The sequence below is a fragment of the Malus sylvestris genome, chromosome 16 (genome assembly GCF_916048215.2).
Source record: "Malus sylvestris chromosome 16, drMalSylv7.2, whole genome shotgun sequence".
Taxonomy (NCBI): domain Eukaryota; kingdom Viridiplantae; phylum Streptophyta; class Magnoliopsida; order Rosales; family Rosaceae; genus Malus; species Malus sylvestris.
The window spans coordinates 18,010,146-18,026,725 of NC_062275.1; the positions used below are offsets into that span (position 1 = coordinate 18,010,146).

Sequence of the window (16,580 nt, forward strand, 5' to 3'; positions counted from 1 at the left end):
AGTGTGGTATCGTCTTCAATTGCCTTATCTGTCTCATAAGTAGATGTGACATCTTCTCTGAAAGTACTTTTCCTCCATCCAGGGGTGGTATCTTTAACCGATGAAGATGCACAAGGTAATGTATCAATTTCACTTGAAGCTTACTTGTAGTTCTGAGCTTGGTCAAGTGCGATACAAACCCTATAGTAGGAGTCCCCCAAGTCGCCGAGCTAGGAGATTTGCCGAAGGAGGTAACATACAAGGTAAGCAATCAGACTTCCAAGCAAGCAACCTAGATTGGAGGTTCGACTTTGGCTTCCGGTTGATTGTTCTCCTTCTCCTTGTGTCGTAAACAACAACAAGGATAAGGAGAAGCAAATGGAGAAAAGATGATATGAGATACTTTTGCTTTTGAAGAAGTAAATTTCCACAGGCTTATTCTTGAACTGGGCTGAAGGGTTTTCTAGTTTCCTCCAGAGTATAAGGCCAACTCAAGAATTTGAGGGTCAAACCAAGTCCATCAAATCTAGAGTACGTTCGACCCTGATGATATGTGATACTTTTGCTGTTGACAAAGTAGTGGATGTATCGGCACGTGTTTTGTTCCGCTTGTCTCCACATGCTTCCTTGGATCCTTCTCACTTGCTCTATCTGTTCCTCAAGCATATGTGGTATCTTCTCTGGAAGCATAAGATGTTGAAGATGAGTACTCGAGAGTAATGCCAGGTAAGTAATCAGGCAAGGGGTTCCAGGCAGTCAGTTCTTGATTGGAAGCTTGATTCCAAGTGCTGACAGATTGCTCTTTTTCTCATTGTCTTGCATGTAAGAACAAGGCCAAAGGAAAAGACAAGGAAAAAGCATGATATGGGATACTCTTGCTTTTAACCCTAATGATATGAAATACTTTTGCTCTGGTGTGACTTGTTTGCAGAGGTATTATCGGGGGGAAAAGAAGTTGAGTATTTCGAAAGGCTCTGCTGAGAGTGCCCTCTCGGATATGAAGAAAAGTTGAGCATTTTTTTATTTGCATGTCTACTTGGCTGTGGAGGATGAAGGTCAACATATATAGGAATTGTCCCAACAGTGAGTGGTAACGCTGTTCCTTTACTCTTCTCGGTCATAGCAATGTAGTGGGAGTTGCAAGATTCACGTATTTTAACTTTGTCATAACATTTTGAAAAAATGTTCTGTGGTATCTGGAAAGCTGATGTTGTGTGTGAAGATTGCAGACAAGCTTTATCCAAGGAAATCTAGCTTTCGAAGTTCAGAGAGCGGTGCCTCTTCGGTTTTCAAACAAGCAATCTTGTCAAGGATCTGGCTCTCGAGATTCGGAGAATGGTGCCTCTTCGATTTTTGAGAAAGCAATCCTGTTGGGAGTCTGGCTCTCGAGATTCAGAGGGCGATGCCTCTTCGATTTTTGAACAAGTAATCCTGTTACGAGTCTAGCTCTCGAGATTCGGAGAGCTGTGCCTCTTCGATTTTTGAGCAAGCAATCTTGTTGGAAGTGTTTTCTCGAATGTGAGTAAAGGTTGGGCATTTTTGCCAGTTTGCCTTGCCACAAAGCATGGAGGTTGACACACATAGGGACTTTCCAGTTATCAAGCAGTGGTGCTGTTCCTTTACCCTTGTGGGTAATAATAAGGTAGCTAGACCTTCAAAATTTATGTGTTTAAACTTTGTTAGATATCTTTGGCAAAGTTATCTGTGGTACCCGAGGAGCTGATGTTGAGTGTGCAGATTGTCGACATATTTTACTCAGGAAAATCTGCTTCTCGAAATTCGGAGAGTGGTGCCTCTTCGATTTTTGAACCAACGGCCCGCACCAATTGTGTGCAAGAAGTATGTTCAGAGAGTTATTGTTTGTAGGAATTTTCCCCTTATTTTTGTACTTCAGAGATTTATTGCACTGCATTTCTCCTTCATCATTTCTGAGAATGTCTGGCCCATCCGACCGTCGTTTTGACTTGAATTTTGGTGAAGAGGCAGCCATGCTCTCTCAAGACAATATATGGCCCCCATCCTTCTTATCCTCTACTAGTCCTTTTACCGTTGGGGACTCTATGATGAAAAATGATATGATCGTTGCGGTGGTGGCTAGGAACCTTCTCACTCCCAAAGATAACAGACTACTTTCCAAACGGTCTGATGAGTTGGTTGTTAAGGATTCTCTGGCTCTCAGTGTTCAGTGTGCAGGTTCTGTGTTTAATATGGCCCAACGCCTATTTGCTCGAACCCGCCAAGTTGAATCATTGGCGGCTGAAGTGATAAGTCTCAAACAGGAGATCAGAGGGCTCAAGCATGAGAATAAACAGTTGCACATGCTCGCACATGACTATGCTACAAACATGAAGAGGAAGCTCGACCAACTACAGGAATCTGATGGTCAGATTTTACTTATCATCAGAGGTTTGTGGGTTTGTTCCAAAGGCATTTATTACCTTCGTCTTCTGGGGCAGCACCGCATAATGAAGCTCCAAATGATCAATCTTCGATGCCTCCTCCTTCTGGGGTTCTGCCTAGTACTGAGGCTCCGAATAATCACTCTCCGGTGCCTCCTCCTTTTAGGGCTTTGCAGACTGCTGAGACTTCTTCTGAGCAACCTTTGTGAAGGCTCCCTCTTGTTTATTTATTTTGATTCATGTATATGTACATATTTGTAACTTAGCGGAGATATCAATAAACAAGCTTTGCTTCATTTCAACGTATTGCGTTAAATACTCCAAAACCTTCTTTACTAAATTCTTTGAGTGTTTTCTTTTGTTGAAGCTTGTATGTTGAAGCTTTGTGAGTGAAGCATGTATGTTGAGGTAGTGCTCCCTTAATTTCCTGAGTGAGGAAAACTTCTGGGTTGGAGGCTTGAAAAATCCAAGTCACTGAGTGGTCGTGAGACTTCCAAGTATCAAGGTGCAGTAGCATATGGTAGGAGTCTCCCAAGTCTCCGGTCGAGGGAATTGACGAATGAAGCATTTCCTTTTTAAGTGGTAGCCCAAAACTCATCCTTCATATATATTTGTTATGAAAGTTGTTAAGCCCAAAGAAGATGAGGCTTAGGCAATTTTTTTTTTTTCGAATTTTCGAATTTTCGAAATTCTGAATTTTTCGAATATCTGAATTTTTGAATTTTTGAATTTTCGAAAAAAAATATATATTTTTTAAGCTTTGTAGGTGAAGCTTTGGTATTGAAGCTTTGTTGGGTACTATGAATTGATTTTGCTTCACAATATCTTGATCAAGAGTGTGTGAAGCTTTTGTAGGTGAAGCTTTTGTGTTGAAGCTTTGTAGGTGAAGCTTTGAGGTTGAAGCATTGTTGGGTACTATGAATTGATTTTGCTTCACACTATCTTGATCAAGAGTGTGTGAAGCTTTTGTAGGTGAAGCTTTTGTGTTGAAGCTTTGTAGGTGAAGCTTTTGTGGGTCAAGCTTTGGTGTTAAAGCTTTTGTAGGTGAAGCTTTGAAGTTGAAGCTTTGTAGGTGAAGCTTTGGAGGTGAAGCTTTGGAGTTGAAGCTTTTGTTGGGTACTATGAATTGATTTTGCTTCACACTATCTTGATCAAGATAGTGTGAAGCTTTTGAGAATTTGTAGTTGTCCTCCTTTGATGAAGCTTTTGTTGGCACCATAAATTGGTTTTGCTTCACACTGTCTTGATCAAAAGTGTGTGAAGCTTTTGAGAATTGTAGTTGCCCTTCATTAATGAAGCTCTTATTGGCACCATAAATTGGTTTTGCTTCACACTGTCTTAATCAAGAGTGTGTGAAGCTTTCAACGAGTTGTAGTGTTTGCATTGTTACAAAGGAGAAATGTCTGAAGCAAATGCAAAAGGGCTGAATAGCTTGATCTTTGTATGCCATGCACTGAAGTTGTTGTTGGCTTGCAATAAGACTTTGTTGGTAACTATAACTCTTGTTGGGCATAAGTGCTTCACTAATTGAGTTGTAAAACTTGAGGGTTTTTGATTATTTGTGAATGCTAGGAGTTCACATGTACAAGTTGTACCACTCGTTTTCTGGTTGGTGGAATGAATAGTGAGTTGCTTTCATCACTTGGTTAGTGGTACGAAGGTGAGTTCCTGCATCACCTTTCATCACATTTCATCACCTGGTTCGTGACACGAAAATGAGTTCCTTCTTCACCTGGTTGGTGGCATGAGTGGCAAGTTGCCAAATGATATTAGAGTACGGGTTGTACATTTCATCACCTGGTTGGTGGCATGAAGGAGAATACGGGTTGTACATTTCATCACCTGGTTGGTGGCACGAAGATGAGTTCCTTCTTCACCTGGTTGGTGGCATGAGTGGCAAGTTGCCAAATGATATTAGAGTACGAGTTGTACATTTCATCACCTGGTTGGTGGCGTGAAGGAGAGTACATGTTGTACATTTCATCACCTAGTTAGTGGCATGAAGGAGAGTACGGGTTGTACATTTCATTACCTGGTTGGTGGCATGAGTGGCAAGTTGCCAAATGATATTAAAGTACGGGTTGTACATTTCATCACCTGGTTGGTGGCATGAAAGAGAGTACGGATTGTACATTTCATCACCTGGTTGGTGGCATGAAGATGAGTTCCTTCTTCACCTGGTTGGTGGCATAAGTGGCAAGTTGCCAAATGATATTAGAGTACGGGTTGTATATTTCATCACCTGGTTGGTGGTATGAAGGAGAGTACGGGTTGTACATTTCATCACCTAGTCGGTGACATGAAGATGAGTTCCTTCTTCACATTTTATCACTTGGTTGGTAAGAATAAGGGTAAAGTGTCAAGACATATTGTAGCAAGTGTCGAAGACACACAATATGTTGAACCATTTCGAAGCACAGTTGACTTATGTATGGATGTGTTGGAATGTATGATGTTTATGTATGAATGTGTTGGAATGTATGATGTTTATGTTGATTGATATGAGTGATGCTTATGAATGTTTTGCTATGCATGAAGGGATCCATGCTTTTGATATGTGAACCATGTTGGTTGTAACACTTAGTATCACATACTTTGTGTCAAAGTACGCATGTTGAAGCTTTGAGTTGGAGTATAAGGGTAGGTCAGCGTAGACTAAGTGTTCCAATGCTAGGAACGCAAAAGACTCAGAAGAAGTTGTCTGAATTCCCTCTTCTTTAAATATTTTCCGAATGGCTTGTGTGACAAAAGATCTCAAGCGGTTGAGAGTTAAAACATTTGTAATATGTATGCCTTCTTATAATAGCATTTCCTTCAGTACCTAGTCCTCTACTTTGAAAGAGTGAGGCTTGGCCCCATAGTCATAATAGTCGACGGTACGTTCACCCCTGGCTGTCTTTATACGAACTTTTATCCTTCTTGTTGTAATGGGCTTGCTGAGAATAAAAATCATTCCTCTTACCAAGAGACAGATACGTTTGGTGACTTAGCGAGTAGGTAAATGAGGTAGGAGATGATGCAATGGGTGTCTGAATGGCCAATATCTCCTCACTTGGTAGAACTTGACTTCCACTTCCCACTTGTTAATAGGGGTTAACTATATGGGGGTTCCCTTGGTATGTCTTTACTTTGGTGGAGGCATGGTTGTAAGCATGTGCCATCACCTCAGAGTAAGTCTTCCAAGTGTTGGCATTGATCATGTACTTGAAGAAATAATCACGTAGGCCTGCCGTGAAGGCCTTGAGGGCGGTCTTGTCATATGCCTGAGCGCAGCGAGAATACTTATGACTGAAGCGACCGGTATACTCTCGTAGTGACTCGTCCGGCTTCTAGCGAACAGTGTACAAGTCATCTGTAGAATGCAAACGATCGGTCTGGAAGATGTGTTGAGAGACAAACAGTTTCCTCAGTTCCTCAAATGAGTCTACTGTCTCAGGTGGAAGACGGTAATACCAGTTTAAAGCTCTGCTAAAGAGAGGGGAGTGGAAGAGAAGACATCACTCTTCGTCGGTGTGCATCCGATATGCCATGGTGGACTAAAAAAGGTTAAGGTGTTCAATTGGGTCCTCCCTTACAGTATAGAGTTGTAAACCAAGCTTTTGTTTTGTCTTCGCTTGAAGGGGGTGTCGAGGATCCTTCTTATGAGAGGGCCAGGCTTGGGTTGGTTCTAGTCAGGTATCTCGGCCTGACGTTCGGCCTTCAACTTGTTTACTTCCTTAAGGAGCTGTAGGATAAGGGGGTCTTGAGTGGAGTCATGTACCACTGGAATTTTCTTTCGTAAGTCTCCATCACCTCTTGGAAGTAGAAAAGTTTGAGCAAGGGCGTGTGGTTTTTTTCTTGGACTCGCCATACTGACTTCTAGGGCGAGTCTGTCGGAATACCTCAGAGTCCCCTGTACTTTCATGTTCCTCTGGGACTGTCGTTCCTTCCCTAGATTGGCAGCTGGCCTGGGTCGTGGGAGGGGACCGAGTCTTTCAGAAACCCTTGAGTCATTGATCTTCGAGCATATGTGGAAGGGATTCTCTCGACGTTGCTTTAGGAAGTCTCGGCAGTCACGAGAAACGACTTTCGATCCTTCCAACCCTTCTGGAAGGAGGTGTCTTCCTCCACTTCTTCTGCTTCGGGTCAAAGCATCTGGGTTGAGAGAAGTCTCATGTTGATCAATGTTTTGATGATTAGCTCGCTCCTCATCAAGGATACCCATGTCGAAGGGAGGTGACCCTCCGTGTTGGGGGGCACCCAGATGATGGTTGATGTCCACAAGGGTAATGAGCTTGCGTGTTTGAGTACGCCTAGTTTCGTGGAGCGTCTCAAAGAGCTTCTCATACTGTTTATGGAGGACCTCATTCTTCATTGCTATCTTGTTGTTCTGAGCTTCTAGCTCATCGACTTTAGCTTGAAGAATAACACTCTTTCCTTCCTTCTTTCGTTGCTTCACACTAGGTGCAAGAGGGGTGTCATTCTGTGTGTTGTGGCTTCCTTCGCTCCTTATGTTGGAGAGGGATACCTGGTCAAAAGAGAGTGTACGAATGGTGGAAACCAGCTTGGCAAAGCTGAAGAGAGTGAGAATAAGTGTCGTTTCCACAGACGGCGCCAAATGTTGATGCACAAAATCAATGAGGACTTTGGTACAACAGAAAGTGTTAAGTTTGTGACCTTCGCTAGATTGCTCCAGTCACTAGTGTGGATAAGTATGCAAATGGATAGAGACAGGGAAGCAAACATGTACGTGGTTCACCTAGATTGGCTACGTCCACGGAATAGAGGAGTTCTCATTAATTGTGAAAGGTTTACACAAGTACATAGGTTCAAGTTATCCTTTAGTGAGTACTAGTGAATGATTTAGTACAAATGACATTAGGAAATATTGTGGGAGAATGATCTCCTTTTATAGAAGAGAGTTTCTAGCTTTGTTTTGACATTAACACGTGTCGTGTTGTGATTGGCTTCTGATGTTAACATGTGTCGTGCTATGATTAGCTTCTGATGTCGACACGTGTTGCGCTGTGATTGGCCTCCTGGTTGGAGGGAAACTCTTCTGGGTCCTTGACGGTATAACGTTGACCGGTGCTCAGTAGTTTCATGATTGGTCAAGTATGGTACAAACAAACTTATAAAATTATTACAATGTATATCTTTATAAAGTCTCATTCTTGTTTATGAGTTTGTTTGATTTATATTTATATTTTATTAAACTTGTGTGGTTGGGGATTTGAGAGTGATATAGGCCTATGATGAAGATGATGCATTGCCTGAAACACAAGTTGAATTTCAGGCATATGATCCTATTAAGAAAGATGAAGTGGCTAAAGATATTGTAGTTGTTGCACATTCGAACGTACCTGTTTCACCTATAGAACCTATATTACGTACTCCTACATCCAAATCAATGGAAAACAACATTGAAAAGAACATGTGTAGTGTGAAGGCAGGAAGTGATCAATTTGAAGCACCTACATGGGATATAATTACAAGTCAATTCAAATCCCCACTGAAAATATTTGGACAGGTACACTATAATGACATGGATGGAAAGGAAAACATAGATCAACTCCATGCTGAAAAGGAAATTCTAAAGGAGTTGGATGCGATGAATGTTAGGCGTGAACAAGCTGAAGTAAAAGCTATTCTGTTGAGCGAGGCATTGGCTGCAACTGAAACTGAATTGGAGGAAGCTCATAAACAAATCAGTGTCTTACTTGAAGAGGTCGATAAAAAAAAACCATCTTCGAAAATAGCTTCCATAATCAAAGGAGTGAAAAGAAGACAGGTACGAAAGGTACTTAGAAAAGCGGACTTCGAATATGCAAATACAAAAAAAAGATCTGGCAAAAAAAGGAAACATGTGGAACAAAAGAGTTCTGGTGTTGTTGAATCAATGAGGAAAGTTGGTGACGTACCTTATGAAAATGCAAAGAAAGGAAAGAAGATGAAACAAATTGGGGATTGATAGATGTCAGGAATCGATTCAATTGGAAAAAAATATGAAGACTTATAGTAATCAGTTGTGAAATAGTCTTCAATGTAATCATAAGGATTGCCATCGTTGTGCATGATAGCTGCAACTGCGTGTGAGCAATGGAAACCTTTAATCTGCCACTGACAACATGAACAATACCATTTTTCCAAGTCCACCATCATCGAGTCATCGCTACGTACTTCAAATACAAACTCGCTTGACCGGTTAATGTGCCAATGTCTTCCCACCTTCAATAACTTATCCAACTGGTTTTCCATTTCGGGGCATAAATAAGAGTTCCATTTCTCTGCAGCAATACGTCTCTCAGCATTCATCACTATCAATTTAACTCTTATGCTTTCTACCAATTGGAATATTGGTAATAATCGTTCTTTCCTAATCCAAGAATTGAATGACTCGGCAACATTTGACCACATTTCACCGTACCTGCAAAAAAAAAAGTCAATCAAAACACTGCATAATCCTGACATTATGTTGTTCCATAACCAAGATTTCATACCAACTGAAAACTCCTAAAACATATACTGTTGAATGAAAGCATAATAAGAGAAGGAATAAAAATGAGGAAAAGGAATAGTGGTAGGACGGCAAGTCTTAAACCAAATCATGTACACAAGCACCTCTGCAATTAAAACTCCACATAACAATTGTACCTGGCCCCTAAAAAGAATGTATCTGAATAGTTCTCTTTGGGCAAGACCTCCAAAAATTTGTCAATTAGTCCACCACCCTTTTTTCTCAGAATCTGCAGGTTTACGTCGAACACTTCTGGAGTGGATGAATAAGCACAGTTCTTGAATAATTGGACCATTTTCTTACAAAATTTTTTCCCAAAGCCAATAGGATATGTGGTCTTAATATTCTTTTCTATGTGGTAAATACAAAATCCATGTGGAGAAGTAGGGAAAACATTTGCCACAGATTGAAGCAATCCTTTGTGCCGGTCCAATATGAATGTAATGGTACGGTCATCTTCAAATAATACGGTAGATAAGTTCATCAAAAACCAAGTCCAGTTAGCCTCATCTTCAACATCAACCAAAGCAAATGCAAGAGGGAAAAAACCTATACAAATGAAAAATACAACATAATTAATTACAGCATGATGTTAATTAACATACAAAAATATATAAACATCTTTACATGCATACCTTGGTTACCATTTTTCCCTGTCGCACCAAGCAAAGTGCCTTTGTACTTGTTTTTCACAAACGTACCATCCAAAAATAATAAGGGTCTACAATAATTAAACCCCTCAATAGAACCTCTAAAAGCAATAAATAGACGACGAAAGTGGGAGGTGTTTGGGTCGCACTCCAACACACAATGGGATCCAGGATTACTTTTACGGATCTCTTCCACATACCAACCTAACTTTTGGTAAGATAAAACGTCATCACCATAAACCATTGTCATCACCATCTCTTTTCCGTACCAAGCATTGTAATAGGAAACATCCAAACCGTAATTCTTTTTGAAATCATCAACTATCTGAATTGGTTTAATGTGTGGATTGGACCGAAGTTGCTCAACCAGTATGGAACACACAATCTTTGAGGTCATCATCCCACTTTTACGTTCTCGAATGCGACCAATGCATATGTGCTGATTATTTAATCTCCGGATAACAAAATGGCCATTAACACTACATAAAGATGCATGAACACGCCACAGACAACCTTCAATATCTTTCTTAATGTAAGAAGCTGTTATCCTTTTATGCTCATTTGCAACATACTCAAATTCAAAACCCATTTCAACAGCATACTTGCATAGTTTAAGCTTGAACTCATCCGCTCCACCCTCATAATCCTGACCAACATGACTAATATAGCTTTTCCAAGGATGCGATAAATACATCTTAGCATTAGGTATTTTAAATTTCCCCAAAAACTCATTCCCATCGGTGTGCATTACACCTTCAGCCAAAAATGGTTCTGTAATACGAATATCTTGACTAGCATTGCCAATTTCATTTGATTCTTTTAAGCTCACCAATATATCAACAAAATATGTGTTCTCCTTCGTTACAGACATGTGCAATACACGCACATCCATGTCACATTCCAAAAGACAACATGCGCATCCATTCATAGCATATGTAAGGTTAAATGAACCAACTACCAAACCATTGAACCTTGAGCTAACCTAGTTGCACAATTCAGAAAATGAAGTGTGCTAAAAAATGGGAATAGAAGCAGTAACATCATTATGGATACATCTCCCAACAAGAGCTCATTCCATGAAGTCCTACATACAAAAATAAATTGGAAAACTGAGCTATACATGAGATTACCAAAGCAAAATGTAAAATTATATATCGATCAATACTGAAAATCTAAATGGACCAGGGAATTCCTATTTAGCGAACTAGCAGAGAAGAAAGCAAAAAACAACCTATTATACAACTTATTTACACCAAAGAAGATATATTAGTGTCCTCTCCATTGTTATTACTTGCTTAATTTTTCTCTCATTTATTTTATTAAAATTGGTGTAAAACATGACTTTCATAAGCCTTACAAGCCCAAGCAAAATGCACACAGCACCAATGCTTATTGGGACATTTCATCGAACATGTGTTGGGCACCTTTCAAATCTTCAAATACTCAACACAACTTCTTCAGTGTGCATCTTCCAGTGTTATAACTTATCAATATAAATGTGCATTAATAACAGAAGGAATAAAAATGAGGAAAAGGAATAGTGGTAGGTCGGCAAGTCTTAAACCAAATCATGCACAGAAGCACCTCTTCATTAAAACTCAACATAACAATTGTACCTGGCATCAGAATAGTTATCTGAAACCCACAACAAAATAACCAATCCAAATCCCTTTTCGAACCCAGACTAAAATCGACAAAACTACAAAAAAGCATTAACTTTACGATAATTATCTGAAATCCCATTAAGCATATTTATATCTAAACAACAATATATCACAATTACTATAACCGTGCTATATGTATTTATCACAACGTACCACAGATAACAAGGTAGACGTTGTAGAGAATCTCGATAAACCTCCTGAACGTACAAGCCTCAATCCTTCGAAAATAGAGAATACGTCTAATTATCTCACAAGATATCAATATAAAATAGTGAAAACACCCACTTATTGAAATGGATGATGCCATTCAAAATTCAAAAATGAGGATCACAGAATTCAAACGTGGGAGAAGAAACAATACGCTCAAACATGGGAGAAGAAAACGGCTTCCTAAATAATAGGCACGTACAGAAATATATCTACATAAAAGGATATATATGGAATTTAATAATTAACATATTAAATTAAAAAAACACAATAATGACTTGTAATCTAAATAAATATAAAAATGCTGACATGGCTATTGTTTAGGCGTCCTAATCAAATTTTGTATTAGAACCAATGTTTAATCTAAAAAGTATTAGAAAAGTGAAGGCGATTCTAATTTTCCCCATTTTTTAATTCAGTTGTTGTTGGGCAATATTAGAGGGTTCATTCAGTTGTTGGAATCATATTGCATGTAAATATAGTCGGTTTGGTGAGGTCAAAGAGGACATTTACTTGCTTTTATCTTTTCTATTTTGTTCAGAATTGAATATAAATTAGAGCAGTTTAAAATATATAGAGAGCTATTAGATTCACACCATTATTCTATTTTTTTCATTTACATTATAATTCCACCCACTATAAAAAATTTAAAAATTAAAATAGTATTTCCCCACCCACTATTATTCCTAAAATAACGTCTAATATACATATACAATTATAAACTTGTCTCTTAGAAAAATCAAACGCCAATCTTGAAAGACAAATCAAAGATATTTGCGTGTTGTCTTTCAAATTCAGATATGGGTTCAAGGAACTGGGATTGTTGTTTTTTCAAGTACTACTTTTTTGTGGAGAATGGATTTGGGTGTTCCTCCTCCATGATTCAAATTGCAAAGGTCCTTTTTATGAATATTTATAAAGGAAAACTAATTAAAAATGTTTGAAAATTTTGAGTTTTAACGATAAGGACAAAATAAAGGGTAAAGTGAATAGTACTAAGATTTACTTTTTAGTATAAAAATGTGATTTTTCATTAAAGTGAATAGTACCAGAAGTTTTTCGTTAAATTTCCATTTTTCTAAATCCCGTTTTGTGGAATTGGTTCAATTAATTTGGAATTTTTTTTTTCTCAATTTTTGGACAACAGCTCTAGGCTCTATGCTCCTCACTCAACTTTTGCCTTCTTTGGGTTTCTTATTCAGTGAACTGATTGTCACCCTGCTCATGCTAGAGCTTTGGAATAGTGACCCCTCCATCACAACCAAAATCGAATTACAAACCATAACATGAATCTAATTTGGACAAGGAAATTCAAGGAGTGATATATGGCTAACATGGAATCCCTCCACTTAAAGAATATGTATATTATCTTTTAAGGTCTTTATCTGTCATTTTATAGATGGACAAACTGATATTTAAAAAATTTCATTAAGAAGTGGGTGGGGGATAAGACACTGAGGTGAGAATAACAACACTTAATATACATGTCATTAATTAAAGTAGTTCAAAATATTTATCGCGTTGTCCGGAAAAGAAAACAACTTCAACTAGGGTGCATGTGAGATTGCTTCTCATGCTTGAACTGAAAAAACTTTGATGACTTCCAAGATTTGTAACTTTCACTTAAATAACTTCTATAAAAATTATTTTCCTTTAATTAGAAGAGAATGCTTTGAATTGTATTATATTCTTCTCAATATGAGGTACTTATAGGTTTACAACCCTAACATAAATGGAAAGAGAACTAATTACAAGTGATTACATGAGAATACACGGAATTACAATTAATTAGGGATCCTACCTAAAATACAAAAGTCAACACTCTTCCTCAAGTTGGTGCATATATGTCGTTTATACCCAACTTGTGTAAGAAACTTGAAAACTTGTGACTTGAAACAGCTTTTGTGATGATATCTGCCAACTGATCTTCTGTTCTTATCGCCGGTACTTCAATTATTTTCCCTTCCAATTTTTCTTTGATAAAGAACCGGTCAACTTCAACATGTTTTGTTCTATCATGTTGTACCGGATTATGTGCGATGTCACAGGTAGCTTTATTATCACAAAATAATTTCATGGGCTGATCATGTTGTATACCCAAATCGTTTAACAGAAGCTTAAGCCACAAAATTTCACAAATTCCTAAAGCCATACCTCTGTATTCGACTTCTGCACTGGAACGGGCAACCACATTCTGTTTCTTACTTCTCCATGTAACCAAGTTACCCCCAACAAACGTAAAGTAACCTGATGTTGAGTGCCTATCGTCAATTGAACCTGCCCAGTCTGCATCAGTATAACCTTCAACGCTAAAGTGATTATTCCTTTTAAACAAAATTCATTTGCTCGGACTTCCCTTCAAATATCGCAATATTCTCATCACGGCATTCATATGTTGTTCTCTAGGATCATGCATGTATTGACTCACTACACTAAAGGCATAAGCAAGGTCTGGTCTTGTTTGTGCCAAATACATCAAACGGCTTACTAACCTTTGGTATCTTCCTTTGTCAACTGGTACTTGATTAGAATTAACACTAAGTTTCAATCCTTCTTCTAATGGTGTAGCTATTGGCTAACAAGCTGACATGCCAGTTTCGTGCAACAAATCAATAATATACTTCCTCTTAGACAAGAAAATTCCAGAACTGCTTCTCGACACCTCAATCCCTAAAAAATATTTCAGGGATGCAATGTCCTTCATTTCAAATTCTGTCTTTTCAGGAACAAAGTATGATCGGAGTTACTTTGTCTGTAACCAAATGCACTCATAGATTTTATGAATCTTCCAAACCATGCTCGAAGAGACTGCTTCAAGCCATACAAGGATTTCTTCAACCTGCACACCTTTCTTTTGTATTTATCTAGAGCATTACATCCAGGTGGAAGATCCATTTAAATCTCTTCTGTCAAATCTCCATGTAAGAAAGCATTCTTCACATCAAACTGCTGTAAAGGCCAATCAAGATTTGCAGCCAAGGACAACAAAACACGAACGGTGTTGATCTAGGCCACATGAGCAAATGTATCTGTATAGTCAATTCCATATTTTTGAGTGTATCCTTTTGCTACCAGTCTTGCCTTGAAGCGATCCATTGTCCCATCAGCTTTATACTTCACAGTATAAACCTATTTACACCCCACATGTTTCTTATCAGCTGGCAAGTCTGTGATCTCCCAGGTAGCATTCTTCTTCAAAGACTTTAACTCTTCATTCATTGCTTCTTACCAACGCGAATCAGCTAAAGCCTCATGCACATTGTTAGGAATAGATACAGTAGATAATTGATACACAAATGACTTATCTGATTCTGACAGGTGACTGGTCGACACATAATTAATTGATGGTATAACACATTGGATTTAGGGTTAGGCTTATTCATTGGATACCTAGTTTTGCATTTAGGGTCAGCTTCATAAGTAGGTTTAGGAATACCTCAATTTACACTGTCAGTGAGGCAACGTGGCGGTGGTGCATCCGGGATCAAAGGCAATTGATTATGGTTATTGGGGCTCAAAGGCGGTGAAATCGATTGTGAGGTAGTTGGCGACACAGGGTTGTCCGCTGGTGAAGAAACTGGCAGTGAGCTGTCAGGCAGAGATGAAGGCTGCAAGTTATCTGGTGTAGTCAACTTGTTACTTTCAAAGTTTTCATCATTGTTTCCATGTGAATGATCATCACTTGTCTCCAAGACATCACCACTTAAATCCAAATCATTCATACTATCTGTCTTCAGAATAGTATAGTCAAGAGTTTGAACTTTTGTTTGATTCTCCCCCTGAAGTGAAGACTCAGGACTGGCAAAGTACATATCATTCTCATGAAAGGCAACATCGAGTGACAAACAACTTTTTCATCGGAGGGTGATAACAATGATGTCCCTTCTTATTTGAGGCATACCCTACAAACACACACCGTAAGGCCCGAGGTTCAAGCTTACTCCTCTACTATTTATGAAGATGAACGAAGGCCACACAGCCAAACACATGAGGTGGAAGATTGGGGACTGCAAGAGCATCAACGTGTGAGGAGGGAGCCTGAAGTGGTATTTGAAAATCAACGAATTGGGATGGAACACAATTAATGAGATACGTAGCTGAGGTGAGGGCTTCTCCTAAATAGGATAACGGGGAACGAGCCTCGAGCAAAGAAGCATGAACAACCTCTAAAAGCTGACGGTTCTTGTGTTCTGCAACCCCATTTTGTTGTGGAGTTTATGGGCACGTGGTTTGATGAACAATGCCATGATGATCAAGAAAGGCACAAAGGTCAGAGTTAACATATTCACCACCATTATCATTCCTGAGAACCTGTATGTGGGACTTATATTGTACTTGTACCATTTTATAAAACTGCTAAAACAAAGAATGAACTTCACTTTTGGACTTCATTAAACATACCCAAGTCATACGTGTGCAATCATCAATAAAAGTAACAAACTAATGAGCACCACCAAACGTAGTAGTTTTAGATGGCCCCCAAACATCAGAATGAATTATCATAAATGGAACTGAACTTTTATTCATACTGGACGGAAATGAAGTACAATGACTTTTAGCCATTTCACAAACACCACATTTAAAGCTAGAAACGTCATGCTTAACAAATAGGCTAGGAAACAACATTCGTAAATAGTCGAAAGAAGCATGTCTAAGTCGACGATGCCACAACCAAACCTCCGAAGATTTATCCCTCTCCCTATGAGATCCTTCAACGGCAAGAGCTTGAGTTAAATTTCAAGAACTATTCGATGCCAGCTCCAAGTAGTAGAGTTTTCCCCTCCAAATACCATAACCAATCGTCTTATGAGTCCAAATGTCCTTAAAAACACAAAGGAAGGCCAAAAAATAACAAGGCAATGTAGGGCGACATTTATTTGAACAACAGATAATAAATTATAGTCAAGGGAAGGAACAACAAGTACGGAGTCAAGATTCAGGGTATCAGAGAGGGAGACATCGCCTTCCCCAATAATGGGGACAACAATACCATTGGCAACACTAAGTATAGTATTGGTGGATGGTTTTAGGGTTTAGACCTATCTAGAATTGCAAGTCATATGTTCAGTAGCACCAGAATCAATTATCCATGTACTATTCATAACAGATGCAGAAATTTTTAAAGTCATACCATCATTACTTGTATGATCAGAATATGCCTTAGCTTCGGCAACTAATGCAAGCG

The 16,580-nt window shown here is 38.8% G+C and overlaps 1 protein-coding gene and 1 pseudogene across 3 annotated transcripts in view; one reads left to right on the top strand and one right to left on the bottom strand.

Annotated features, from left to right (window-relative positions):
- The window catches only part of LOC126606786 (uncharacterized), a 57,478-nt gene that overhangs the window by 31,785 nt on the left and 9,113 nt on the right, over positions 1–16,580 (top strand). Inside the window, exon 1 of one of the 3 annotated variants that reach the window (XM_050274177.1) lies at positions 1,764–2,172. The exons of the other annotated variants lie outside the window; for them this stretch is intronic. Coding sequence (XP_050130134.1) covers positions 1,821–2,172 — 352 coding nt within the window. The 5' untranslated portion in view covers positions 1,764–1,820. Of the gene's footprint in view, positions 1–1,763; positions 2,173–16,580 lie in introns of those variants that run through there. 3 annotated transcript variants of the gene reach the window in all.
- LOC126606777 (uncharacterized) lies at positions 7,815–11,446 on the bottom strand (annotated as a pseudogene).